Source organism: Lissotriton vulgaris, chromosome 9 (genome assembly GCF_964263255.1).
Source record: "Lissotriton vulgaris chromosome 9, aLisVul1.2, whole genome shotgun sequence".
Taxonomy (NCBI): Eukaryota; Metazoa; Chordata; class Amphibia; order Caudata; family Salamandridae; genus Lissotriton; species Lissotriton vulgaris.
This window is the reverse complement of record NC_141697.1, coordinates 1,079,388,498-1,079,401,869: the sequence shown is the minus strand read 5'-3', so window position 1 is coordinate 1,079,401,869 and position 13,372 is coordinate 1,079,388,498. Positions and strand designations below refer to the sequence as shown.

At 42.9% G+C, this 13,372-nt stretch overlaps 1 protein-coding gene across 1 annotated transcript in view; it reads left to right on the top strand.

Annotated features, from left to right (window-relative positions):
* CFAP20DC (CFAP20 domain containing) overlaps positions 1–13,372 on the top strand; it is a 1,688,800-nt gene that overhangs the window by 873,312 nt on the left and 802,116 nt on the right. Inside the window, exon 14 of the mRNA XM_086939066.1 lies at positions 2,924–3,331. Within this exon, the coding sequence (XP_086795192.1) occupies positions 2,924–3,331 (408 nt within the window). The remainder of the gene's footprint in view (positions 1–2,923; positions 3,332–13,372) is intronic.

The following is a 13,372-nucleotide window of genomic DNA, read 5'->3' as shown; positions in this document are numbered from 1 at the left end:
ATTGGAAGCAGAATAGTAGCATGCACAGTGTTAAAAACAAGGTATTGTTCTAGTTATTATTACTACTCCTGGATTGACTCCTTTGACCTTGTACCTGAAACTCTTATGTTTCTATCCAACGTTGTTTTAATATTTTTCAGGAGGACTGTTCTTTCTTTCTTGTCCATGGATATATCTGGACAAGACTCCTGCTGCCAGGAATGTAAATGTATTAATTGTTGTCCAAGATAGCATAGCAAGAAGCTGTCTTCCTCAACACCCAGTTCCTTGCTTCGTTAGCCAAGATCTTTTGCAAGTGAGAAGGACTTGCTCCATTCTTCTTCATGACTTGTAGTTCACTAGCCGGAGGAAAGAAACTTCTTTGGTGGAATGGTCTCTCAGTGACCCGGGCTTCTCGCAGTACTTTTCTGTCACATGATGAGAACGGATTTTCTTTTCTAGATTGGTCCCGAGATACCCATTTCTGAGACCTTCATGCATTTTAACGTACCGGGTTATGAAAGAACATTGGTGTTGCAGTCCTTGATATCCAGATTTGATTTTCTGTGTTAAAACTTTCTTTTGACCCTTGAACATGGACGATGTGATGCCACGATTTTGAAGATGATGAGGGGCAACGTTGTACTTGTCGGGTTACTTATTTGATATTGTTCATTTCTTTGGGCCTCAGTCCTCTGTGCCACATCATGGACATGTGTACACCTCCGTAACACTGATCTACATAGTTTGGCCTATTTTGAGTATTGCTTTGATAGTTTGCACTTGCAATTCTGGAGGAGAAAGTATGTCAAAGTATTGCCTTGTAAATACATTTGAAGATTTATTATAAAATATATTTTCTAAGAACATTGGTAGTGGGCAAAGGATCTTCAAGACTGGAATGAGGATAAGTAGGCTCCCTGTAATAAAAATGTGTGGCAAGTAGTTTAACTTTTGAATTAGCCAACGTGGGTGTGCTACAGATCGAAATGAGGAGGTGATATAGTGGTTCTGTCCAGTGATCATTTCATGCATGGCATTGGTTCAGGTCCTAGAATGCAATGGAAGTCTTCATTTTAGCCATAGTTTTTATTGACAGCCATACTCTTTGCTGAGTTGTGTTGGATGTTTAATGAAGCACACATATTGAAAGGCAAGACTGAGAATGTAGGTTTTGTTATAACTACAATGTAAAGTTCTATTTCTAGATCATGTGTTTAGGTTTGTGCTTGTAATACATAGGAGGGCCTAGAAAAAGTGAAATACTGGTGCAATGTCAGTTTGGCCCACACTGTGCTGCTATGAAGGCGCATGCATGCTTATTCATTTCTTTTGCAATATGGCATTGACTTGGTTGTCTGCCCATGTTGCCCATTTCTGCCATGCTGTACAGGACCATATATTAACATGTGAAACAGCTAAAGTGCATTGAACTGGTTGAAATCTGCAAATAGGAAGTGGTCCAATTTTCAAAAAGGTCAAATGTTAAGGGAATCATTACATATGTTGCAGAACTGCGAATGCAGTAATGTTGCAGCCAGTAATGCTGAGTCATGAGGAGTTGAGTAATTTTGAGGTGCGGTAGTACAGCACTATTATGAGATGGACACATGGGAGTGGGGAAATAAATATTTCTGCCCACACTTCCACATGTTTTTCACGTACTTAGGGCTATTTTCCATTGCTATATTTGAGCAGGGCCGTATTACTGCATGTCCTCTCATCCGGATTCAGCTAAATCAGGATTACATTGTCACTGGTAATGTGAGTCTAACTGTTGAAATGTGTGCTCCTTCCTTCGGGTCTCCGTGCATTAATGAAGTTTAGTGCTTCTCCCACTTTCTCCAGCAGTTACTTACATTAACCCCATGTCTGCGAATCATATTTTTAATTCTCTCTCTCTTCAAGATGAGCAAGAAGATGTAGCTTGTCTTTTTTTGGGCTCACTTTACCTTCCAGTTGTAGGACTTTTTGCCTTTATTCTAGGATGATTTAAACTGTTGATTACCCTTCCGAAATTTGTGAAAATGTGCAAGTTTATTACTGTGCAAAATGTACACACTTTGGCACTATATCATTTTTCATCACTTTTTGCTCAGACCAGGCTAATGCCAATATCTTGTGTGATTGTTTTTGGCGGAGATAATGCCCATGTAAAAATTTCATGAGATACTGGTAAACCAATTTCGAGCCTTTCGTTTAATTTGGCTTTATTTAGCAAACGTTTCATGAAATTTTCCACACAAAACATAATATTGTTCAGCTCGCCCCTATTCCAGACTTCACCGGCAAGGAATAGCCTACGCAGTGCAAGTTGAAAGTTTTCATAATATAATATGTCATCCTGCTTACTTTGTGGTGCACGGCAGTTTCTGACCCACAACAGCATTGTATATTGAGTGTGGGGGCAACCAATTCATATATATGGCCTCCTGCGTCCATCTTGCTGTCTAAAATAAACAAATACACTGTTTACATTCCAATTTATTCTAAAACGTAAGACAAACTATTTTAGACATGCATGGAAGGTGTACAAAATGTGACGCACTGACAAATTTCAAATATAGTCCACACCATTAATTTGTATGATTGGCATGCAGGAGAGCAAGCATAGTAAATTACTGGATTGAAGGCCAGCGATGATGCGTAACTGAACCCCTTCTGGGAGTGCATTTTAAGTGACGGTTCGGTTCACATCACTAGCGTTTGTAGAGGCTTTCGAAACCTGTTGATGAAGTTGATTTTTAATCAGCATATCATTAAGCTCTGTCTTTATTCAAAAGCATTTACTCAAACCAGTGCAGTTTTTGTCGTGCTAGAAAGTCAAGACAATCTAAATATGTACAGAACAGAAAATTGCAAATATGTTAGTCCGAAGTCTTTTGTCTCCTTGGTATACATGAACGTTTCTAAACATCCTCAAATGTGTTTTTATTTATTCCAGGAGGATCATAGTGGTTTTGTGAGATGGACTTCAAGCCCCAAATCTCGTATCAACAGCGAAGAATTGTTTCCAACCACAGTGGTGGCGGAGTCCCATTCAGATAGAACTTTAAAAAGTCCAGCCTCTCAGCCGTCAAAGGAATATCCAACTAGGAACTTCAGAGGAATAGTGCCTTTAAAAGGCCCAACCTTGGATCTGAAGAAAATTGGTACAGAAAGTGTTGAAAGGAGCCTGAAAACGACCCATGGTCTGTCACCCACAGGAAGCCGGCCCGAGTTCTCTCAAGAACCGCCAAGCCTTTCTAGGACTCTGAAGGATGTATCAGCCAGCCAATTACAGACATCACTGAGTAGAAAATCCCTCAAAGAAATCCCAAGGGATGATACAAGATTGACAGTGGAAACATCTGTAAGTGGTTTTTTGAGTTTTGCTTTATTTGATTTGCACTGTTTGATCCTGTAAGGACTGCTCAGATATGAGGCACCGTGAAATGAAACTTTTGTGAAATGAAATATTCCCCAGGCTTTCACCAAACGGAAAATGAGTTTACTTGCCACCAAGAGGTCTTATTGAGTTGAGTAAATTAAAGTTTTTGTTTTTTTATCTCCCTTTGCATGATTTTTTCTCAGGGTTGTTTCTGTGCAAACATCTGTTCCAGTGTGAGCACAGAAGGACATATTTATAAAGTAGCCATCTCTTCCATTCCCCGGTTTACCGCTGGTGTAGTGTGCTCATGTTGCGGCCAAGATGCGGATTAAAAATGCATGCTTTGTTGCAAGCTGAAGGTTTAGAAAGTAAAATTGACAGACTTTCAATAGCAATCTGCTTAGGAACTGTGAAAAGATCATTAGTCTGTGCACTCGGTAGCCTCCCAGCAGCACTGCTGAAAAATAATAAATGATATGATTGAAGGCTAACAGCGGGAAGGTGTCAGAGACCGAGTCCCAGGGCTAGTTTGGTGACTGGATTCGTGTCCGTCAGATTGATTTCTCCCCATGAGGCTCTGGGCTTTTTCCCGCCTCTTCTGCCCTAAGCATGGAGGGGAAAAGGGAGAACAAATGAGCAGGTTCTAAATAAATAGCATTTCAGTTCATTTCTTGGAAATGTTTTTTTTTTTTTTGTTGCAAGCCCTGTTATAGAATCGTCTTCTAGCCACAGAGTGTGACCTTGCAGTCAGATGCTTTCTGTAGGCGAATTCTTCAGAGTACCCTCTGGGCAGTTTCATCCTTCTCTATGCGCATATTTTCTTCCAAAGAATCGTTTGAAAATAATATGGTTGTTGCATTTTTTATTTTTAACTTGTGGGCAACGGTAAAACACCACGGCTCACCTTAGCAATGGCTACATAGAACCTGCAATGAAGGTTACTGTTATTTTGAAGCTGCTGTTTGCAAGCTGTGCACAAAATGTTCATTTGCTTTTAAAAACTTCCTTTTAAAGTAAGCACATTTTATTTTACTTCACTCTATGATTTTTAAAACTACGGTTTCTAGTAATTGAATAATAAGTAAATTTTCTTAATTTAAACAATTATAAAAACATCTTTTAAAATTGACGTTTTATACCTTTCATACAACTCGAATATACAGCTGGATTATAAAACATTGCAAATGGTGCTTTTTCGTATCCTTTGTGGTACCTTAATACAGTCCTTGATGCAAACACATTTTACCACTATATTGTGAAAGCAGGCTTATGAGGTCACGATGTTCGACAACCGTGTTTGAACATATGTGTTTTATGGCATTTTATTGTGGTAGTTGTCTTCTGATTTTGTTTCATGATGTGTGTTTATGCTGCATTATTGCTATATGATATTTGTTTTACTGGAGTTCCTATGTTCCATTCTATTTTGAATGCTTTGGTAAATTGTGCCCTGTTATGTTTTAATTGTGATGGTATTTGTTTGTTCATGTTCTTGTTGTGTTATATTCTTTAAAATGTGGCAGCAACTGCTGCTACTTTTCTGTTAGAAATTGGGGTTGTGGTTGGCAAAGGTATGTACTCTGTCGAAGCAGAAGCCAAAATCCTAGCCAGGGTGAGCTAGATACAGATTAAAAGATAACCTGTGCTCACCATCTGGTAACTTAGCACAAAGCAGTCAGTCTTATCTAAAGAGGCAATGTGTAAAGTATTTGTGCAACTCACACAGTAACGCAATGAATACATCAGAAACAGACTCCACACAGGTTTGTAAAAATAATTATATTCTAAACAAAGCATGACCAAAACGACAAAAATCCAATGTAATGAACTTGAGATATTGAATTTCAAAAGAATAAATGCAATAAAGCGCTTAAAAGCAAGTAGTGCTAAAAAAGGTACTTTCGGTCGCGCTGGACCGGGGCAAAGTCAAAGTTTGGTTTGACCTCATGGAAGTGCAAACTGGCTACAGAACCACACAGGCCCCGGTGAACAAAGTACCTTTCCTGGCCGCTAGCAGCGAAATGTGTCAATCTTCTCCATGTAGTGAAGACAATGAGTCAATTCTGAAGACGGTTGTCAGGGACCAGAAGCGTTGAGTGATCCAAATATTAATCGTTTCAGTTGCAGCCTCCACAGACCTCTCTCCTCGCTGCTCCTCCCCCTCTCCTGGTTAACTTGTATGGTCTCTTCTGAGTGTTGCAGTTCAGAAAGTGCAATCCCCACCACCCGCGCCACCTCGGTGACGGTCGAGACATGATGATTCTTGTTATGGAGGGTGAATGCCAGTCCAAATGGGAGCCAGTGTCGCCTTGAAAAGATACCTCTTCTGCTTTGCGTGCCACCTGGAGAATTGCCTCTTTCATCTTGAAGGAATGGAGCTTAGCTAGCACATTTCTCGGTCGATCTATGCCACCCGTTCCCAGGGGTCTCATTTTATGAACTCTTTCTGTTTTGACTTTTCAGCCCGTGGAGCTCAGTATTTCTGCAAATAGGCCTGTCATAAAGGCCTCCAGGTTTGGCCCTTCAACCCCCTCCCCTCAGTTCTGCAACCTGATATTGTCACCTGCGATCTATTTTCCGAATCCTCACACTTCAAGGGGTTGGCATTTTACAGCGTCCTCTGTCTGGCCAGTGCGTTGGTCAAGTTCCTGCATCTCAGTCTCAAGATCTAATGTACAGGTACCCACTGAGTCAAAATCCTGTTGGAGCGAGGTTAATTTAGTCTGTATGTCGGAGAGGAGCGTTTCCAGGGATGTTTTCAAGTCAGATATAATTTCAGCACATAGAACCTTCTTGAATTCCTGCATGGATGCTAGGCGGTCTTTTTTTGTTAGTGTCATGCCGCTCTCTGCTTTCCCCGTGGGGGTCCTCTTATGCTCCGTCATTGGTGTAAACTAGTTGGAGACCCTGTTGGTTTGTGACTTCTTAGGGTACATCCATTTGGTAGATGTGAGAGTCTAGAACAGCTGGAAGCCTTCAGGAGCGTCTGGGCGAGAGCCAGGGACCAACCCCTCTCCCTCTTGCTGCTGACAATCTTCTCATCAGGGAGCCGTAGAGCGGTAATCTCTCCCTGTAAGTCTCTCCACTCCCCATGTAGGATGTGCGCAGACCCCTAGCTCAGATAAGGGTCGCTTCTCCCATGCTCTCCAAGCTTCAAAACCACTAGAGAGCCTTCCAGCTGCTTCATACACGTCAAGTATTGTTGCTTGGTAGGTAATTATCTGGCACCGCCTTTGTCAGTATGTCAGTACTCTCTGGCAATTGTCCCTCCCAGAGCTAGAATCCCACCTTTCCAAGTCTTCTGAGGGTCTTCTTAAGTCCCAACCTCCTCTCTACAATACAGGGTTCTATGTGTTGACGTGAGAAGATCCAGTTCCCCACCAGCGCTTGGAGCTTCAGAGTGCAGCTGCAGCCACAGGCGTAGAATCGTAGCTAGCTCCCCACCACCATGTCAGGGCCAGGCACATCCAGTGAGGTACTGGGTGGTGGAGGGGAGACGCTGTCCAGAGAGGGCCCCTGACCATTTGTCACAAACTCTCTTCAAGCGATGGGTGCGATGTGGGCCGGGTGCGACCTCTACCACAGATCATTATTCTCAGCGAAAACAACACCAGGCTGCAACCTGCTGGCTCACCATCATAAGGTCAGGCAACTCTTGTCTCTTGTCCAACCAGGCAAACTGAATTTCGTAGCCTCGAGCTGTCCACTTCCTTCTTTAATGGGTGAAGCAGTGCCCCAGAGGCAGGATTCTGGTCCATAGTCCGCGGCTAGGCAGGGCCCTCCACTCTCCTCCAGTCAGGCTCCCACACCTGGAATGGTGGCGACGTCCGCAGGTCCCTCTGCAGTTTCCGTCACTTCATCTCTACAGGCACCCTATCTGGCTAGGAGCACCCCAGATATGTTCTGCAAGTGTCCCGGTCACAGCAATCATCATCCGTTCACACATAGTCGGTCGCAGGCCATTGAAGCCTCTGCGGCCCTCCCCGCCACCACAACCACAACTCCAGGCTGGCCCTTTCTTACACTCCTGCCTTCGTGTTGCGAGGGGGGTCCTCTCCTTCCAAGCTTTTCCCCTATTTCTAGGGCTCAGAAGCTATTTGGTGGCTGGTATATGTGGGTCTGATGTAAGAGGATGCATAGTCTTTCCACTACGCATGTTGTGGAACCTGCACGGATCATGTCAGTTCAGCCATCTTGGCTAGTCAAGTCCAGAGGAGATATATTTTTATTTATTTAACTAAAGTTTCATTTTGTAGGGCACTCTCATTTACAGATAGCACATTTTCAATTGAAATAGTCACTAAATTTGCACAGATATGCAGCTTGCACACAAATGCTAATGTATGGAAATCGGGTTTCAGGAATATTTAACATTTAGATATCACCAAGTAAAATGTCTTGATTTGTTTTGATCCTATTAAAATCTTTGTTTCCATCACACTTCAGAATTATGAGAACAATGTACTTCATTTTTTCTTTCATAACTGCAGAATTGTTACAGTTTATTTACATTTATTTACATTTTGTGCTGTGCTATGAAAAAATGCCTTCAATCAGCTTTTCTTTCACACTTCATGTAGCCCCGCAAGACTGTAGTCACATAATTCATTTTATTTTTATTTCTCCGATTGCACAGTGGAGGAGTTTTAAACACAATTCCTCATCTTAGAAACTAAGCAGCAGAAGCCATAGCCTGATATTTGACCTCTGTATTTGAAGCAATGCAAATGTGAGAAGATAAACACAGAAATTAAAGCACCTTTATTTATTGCTTGGCCTGAAGCTGAACTCGGACAAGACGGAGGTCCTCATCCTCGGACCCACCCCACAGCATGGGACGACTCCTGGTGGCCGACCACACTGGGAACAGCACCAATACCCACCGACCATGCTTGCAACCTAGGATTCATCCTCGACTCCTCCCTCTCCATGTCCAAGCAGGTCAACACCATCTACTCCTCCTGCTACAACACCCTCCGCATGCTCCGCAGGATCTACAAGTGGATCCCAACCGAGACAAGAAGAACGGTGCCTCAGGCCCTTGTCAGCAGCAGATTGGACTACGGCAACGCACTCTACGCAGGAATCCCAGCCAAACATTGACGACTACAACGCATCCAAAATGCCTCAGCCCGACTGATCGTCAATGTCCCCCGCCGCAGCCACATCACCCCCCACCTGAGAGACCTACACTGGCTCCTGGTCGACAAAAGGATCACCTTCAAGCTCCTCACCCACGCACACAAAGCACTACACTACACCGGACCAGCCTACCTGAACAGCAGACTCAGCTTCCACACCCCCACGCGCCAGCTCCGCTCCACCAGCCTCGCCCTCGCCGCAGTCCCCCGCATCCAATGTGTGACATACGGCAGCAGATCCTTCTCCTACCTCGCCACCAGGACCTGGAACACCCTCCCCACCCACCTACGGCAGACCCAAGACCTACTCGCCTTCAGAAGACTCCTCAAGACCTGGCTCTTCGAACAGTAGCAGCAGGTCCCTCTGAAATACCCAGTGGTCACTCGCTGCCCAATGGGTGATTTAAAGATCCTACTTGCACTTAGATAATTCAGTGGGTGAGTCCGTGGTCCACATCACTTTCTGCGGTATCCTCCATCACCAAATATTAGCAGTAGGTATGGCTGTCTTCTTGTTCCTCCCGGTAGCATGCTTCAGCCACCGACAGTGTTCCTTTGCGGCTTCTGGAGTCTAGATTTTTTGGGGGATAATTCTTCCTTGCTGTTCCATTACTTTGTATCCAGCCCTGAGTGTAAAAAAAACATGTTTTTTTTAACCACTGCTGAAATCCACCATACTCACATCTCCAGATAGTCCATCCTGTGCACAGTCTGGAGGATTAGGTCAACAAGAAAAGGCGTACTCACGGAAATATCTGATTGTATCCCTATTCTTGCAGAACTCTGTGAATTTCTTATTTTAAGTTAACTCAAAATTGGGATGTCAGTACACATTATATGATGCACGGATTTGTTTTTTTGCTCAATTTAGGGATCGGGGAATTGTAATTTCAGTACTGTCTCGCAATTCTGAACATTTATTAGTACGAATCAAAAAACCTGAGTTGACTAGTCTGCCATGTTCTTTTCTGTTTAACATCTCACCTTTTCAGTATCTGGAATGCATAAGGGCAAGACTAAAACAGATCAAATGAAATAATGTATTCCGAATCTCGGTCAATTCTAATGTCACATAGAAAGTCTGAGTTATGACCAACAAATGCACAATCCGACATTTGTATCTGTTTATTCATGCACAGTTATTAGAACCTGTGATGTTTTCTAACACATAATCTACTTCCCCGTGTTTTGGTGCATTCTCTCTCTGGACACTCATATATTGCTATCAAAATAGTTTTCATTATTGCAGTATTTAATTCAATTTAAAAAAAAGATGTCGAGTCTGGTGAATCTATGTAGATTCACATGTGGCTTTGTGGTGAAATGGTTCAATTGTGGGGTTCAACATTAAGAATTGTTAAAGAAGAATATGAATTTATATCATGTCTTAAAACAATGTCGTGCTGAACAGCACTTTGCCATTGCAATGCAATTTAGCTAATGGTTTTGCCTGCTTAATAACCGAGCACTGTTGAATTCTAAGCAAAGGGTGCACAGCTAATAAAATTAACAGTAAACACAATCACAAATGAGTAAGTATACAAAGTCTATAAGATGATGTCTGAAAAATAGAACATTTAACGTTTTCAAATACCTTTAGATTCCCAACTTACTTTTAATATGCCGTGAAACTTTAGTCCCCTACTTTATATGGTAATTTTTTCTATTCGTGTTTAAGCGTATGCAAAATTATTTGGAAAGTGTATTCCTGATATAACAAAAAATCCTAAGAAGCTTAGTCACATACAGCAATCTTCACATTCTGTTGCGTTGATGTGTTAAATATTCAATGCACTTCTCTTTGCATACTGATCTGTGGATACATTTCTATTATTCCATTGCATTGATTACTCATAGAACTGACTTCCCCGGCCCCATCCTCATTGTCAGCTGCTTCCTAAGCTAACCAGTTCTACAAGCATCTCAATTTCCTTCTACCCGCTTCCACAGATATTATTAGGACGTTTTTCACTGTAATCTCCGCTTAAGAAGAGATAAGTCTCTACCTGTGTTTGTTTTTTGCTCTTACCAAATCGTGGGCTTGACCAGTGTCCAGGACCGGGCACTATGCCCACAGAAACAGGACCAGAGAAGCATGGTGGGCATAGGGTAGGGCACTGATAATATGATTAGGACATCTGCCAGGCTTAGATTGTCAACAAACAGGATAAGAGACCAGGTACTATAAATAACAAAGTAGAATTTCATAAGAGTATATATAATTTGTGTCCTCCACAAACAGTAAATATATATGGTAACCCAATCAAAACCGCCAAAGCACGCAGCAAGAGGAAATGTCTGTGAAATGCAAGATCCTACAAGCATATATAAGACAGGACAACTTGCTCGAGACAAGGAGGGAAGGCTTTCAAACTTCCTCGGCAGGCCAGAAAATATGGAAACATGCCCTGACTGAAAGTTGCCCACTCAGCTAAGTGTCTAATTATTCCTAGAGCAACAGACGTGTAGAAGCCTTGAAATGCCTTTAAGTATAATTTTAAAATAAAATAGAATATTCGTGGGAGGTGTTTCCTATTGTGTGCCGATATGAAGTTCTCAAAAGAGAAGAATCGGTCTGGATTGTAGAACTTTTGGTGCATGTCTGATGTTCATTAGCATGTTGTTGCAGATGCTAGGAGCATAGATGGAGAAGGATTGTCTTTTGGTTTTCTCCTTTTGCAGTTTTTTTTATTACTAGTGTGGTGAATGTCCTGTCTTCTGGTGTGATGCTGACCACCAGTAGTGGTTAGTTTCTTAGTTATGCAGGAGTCTGATTCTAGTTACCTTGTAATTGATTAGAAAGTATTGCAGGTGAAGGGAGAAACAGAATACGTCCTTTAGGGTTGTGGTTGTATAGTCGAACATCTTTAGGCCTGTGATGAGACTTGCTGCAGTGTCTAGGATGCCTGTGAGGGGTGTGCATGTCAGGTACATTTTACTGCCAAGCATTACTGTTCACATGCAAGAGGACCAGGGCTTGAACTATTATTCTGATGCCATTTTCTGGGTGGAAAGGTTTTACTGTTCGGTTGGTAGAGTTGCTACCATGCGTCTTGGTTTTCCTGGCCCTGTGATCTTTGATGATTAAGATGATGTTAAGGGTGAATCCAAGCAATTTTGTATTGCTGTTAACTAAGACATGAAGGCAGCCAAAGACATTTTAGAGCGCTTCATCAGAAAGGGTTTTTAGTGCGACTTAAGGCAATCACAGACCTTACAGAAAATGGTGCAATATACAAGTTGTTGATTATGTGGACAGTTGCAAAGTGCTTCCTTGAATGTAGCCATCCTACACTGTACGCAGGAAACAGCAAAGTGAGATTTGAAGAAACGTGAGAAACTCCATTTCCAAAAATATTCATGCCACAATGTCAACATTTTTGGTGCAGTTGAACTTGTATTTTTTATGAATGTTTTCACAAAATTAAAGACATCCCAGATTGTTTCTTTTGCATGAATAATTGATGCAATATAAATTATAAAAGACACACATTTTATGGATGGAATGCAGAACAAATCAATACATTCACCCCCAGTCAAGAGATCTGGATTAAATCCATCATTCCTTTGCTCACCATACCAGCCCAGTTTAGACCTGGCCATATGCAAATCAGTCTAGACCCTGTTGCTCATGGGAACACACTAGCCTGACCTGCCAAGCCACATCCTCCCTGGGCCGGAAACAAGCATCCTAGAACCGGTTTCGGGGTTTCACCCCTCATCAACCAGGATAGCCTGAATCCAGTGGCACAGTGAGCCTGGGATCCATGTCTGGGCATACCCGGCGCACTTAGGGCGAGGAAGCAAAAGACACACAATTGCTGGATAGAATGCAGAACAAATCAAACCATTCACCCCCAGTCAGATCTGGGATAAATCCATCATTCTTTTACTCACCATGCCAACCCAGTTTAGACCTGGCCATATGCAAATCAGTCATGCCCCCGTTCCTTATGGGAACAGTCCAGCCCAAATAGCAAAGCCAGGTCCTCCCTGCACAGGAAACAAGCATACTAGGACCGGTTTTGGGGTTTCACCCCTCATCAGCTAGGATAGCCTGAGTCCAGTGGCACAGTGAGCACGGGACCCACGTCTGGGCATACAAGGCACACTTAGGGCAAGAGAGCAAAAGACACACAATTGATGGATGGAATGCAGAATCAATCAAAACATTCACTCCCAGTCAAGCGACTTGTGTTATGTTAAATCAATCATTCTTTTGCTCACCATGCAACCCAAGTTTAGACCTGGCCATATGCAAACGAGTCTTGACCCGGTGCCTTATGGGAACAGTCCAGCCTGAACTGCCAAGCCAGAACCTCCCTGGACCAGAAACAAGCATCCTAGGACCGGTTTCAGAGTTTCACCTCTCATCAGCCGGGAAAGCCTGAATCCAGTGGCACAGTGGGCCCGGAATCCATGTCTGAGCATATCTGGTGCACTTATGGCGAGAAAGCAAAAGACACACAAGTGATGGACGGAATGCAGAACAAATCAAAACATTCACCTCCAGTCAAGAGATCTGGTTTAAATCCATCATTCTTTTGCTCACCATTCCACCCCAGTTCAGGCCTGGCCATATGCAAATCAGTCTCGACCCTGTGCGGCATGGGAACAGTCCAGCCCGAACTGCCAAACCAGGTCCTCCCTGGACCGGAAACAAGTATCCTTGGCCTGGTTTCAGGGTTTCACCCCTCATCAGCCAGAATAGCCTGAATCCAGTGGCACAGTGAGCCCGGGACCCAAGTCTGGGCATACCCGGCACACTTAGGGCGAGAAAGCAAAAGACACACAATTGATGGACGGAATGCAGAATTAATCAAAACATTCAGCTCCAGTCAAGAGATCTGGGTTAAATCCATCATTATTTTGCTCACCATGC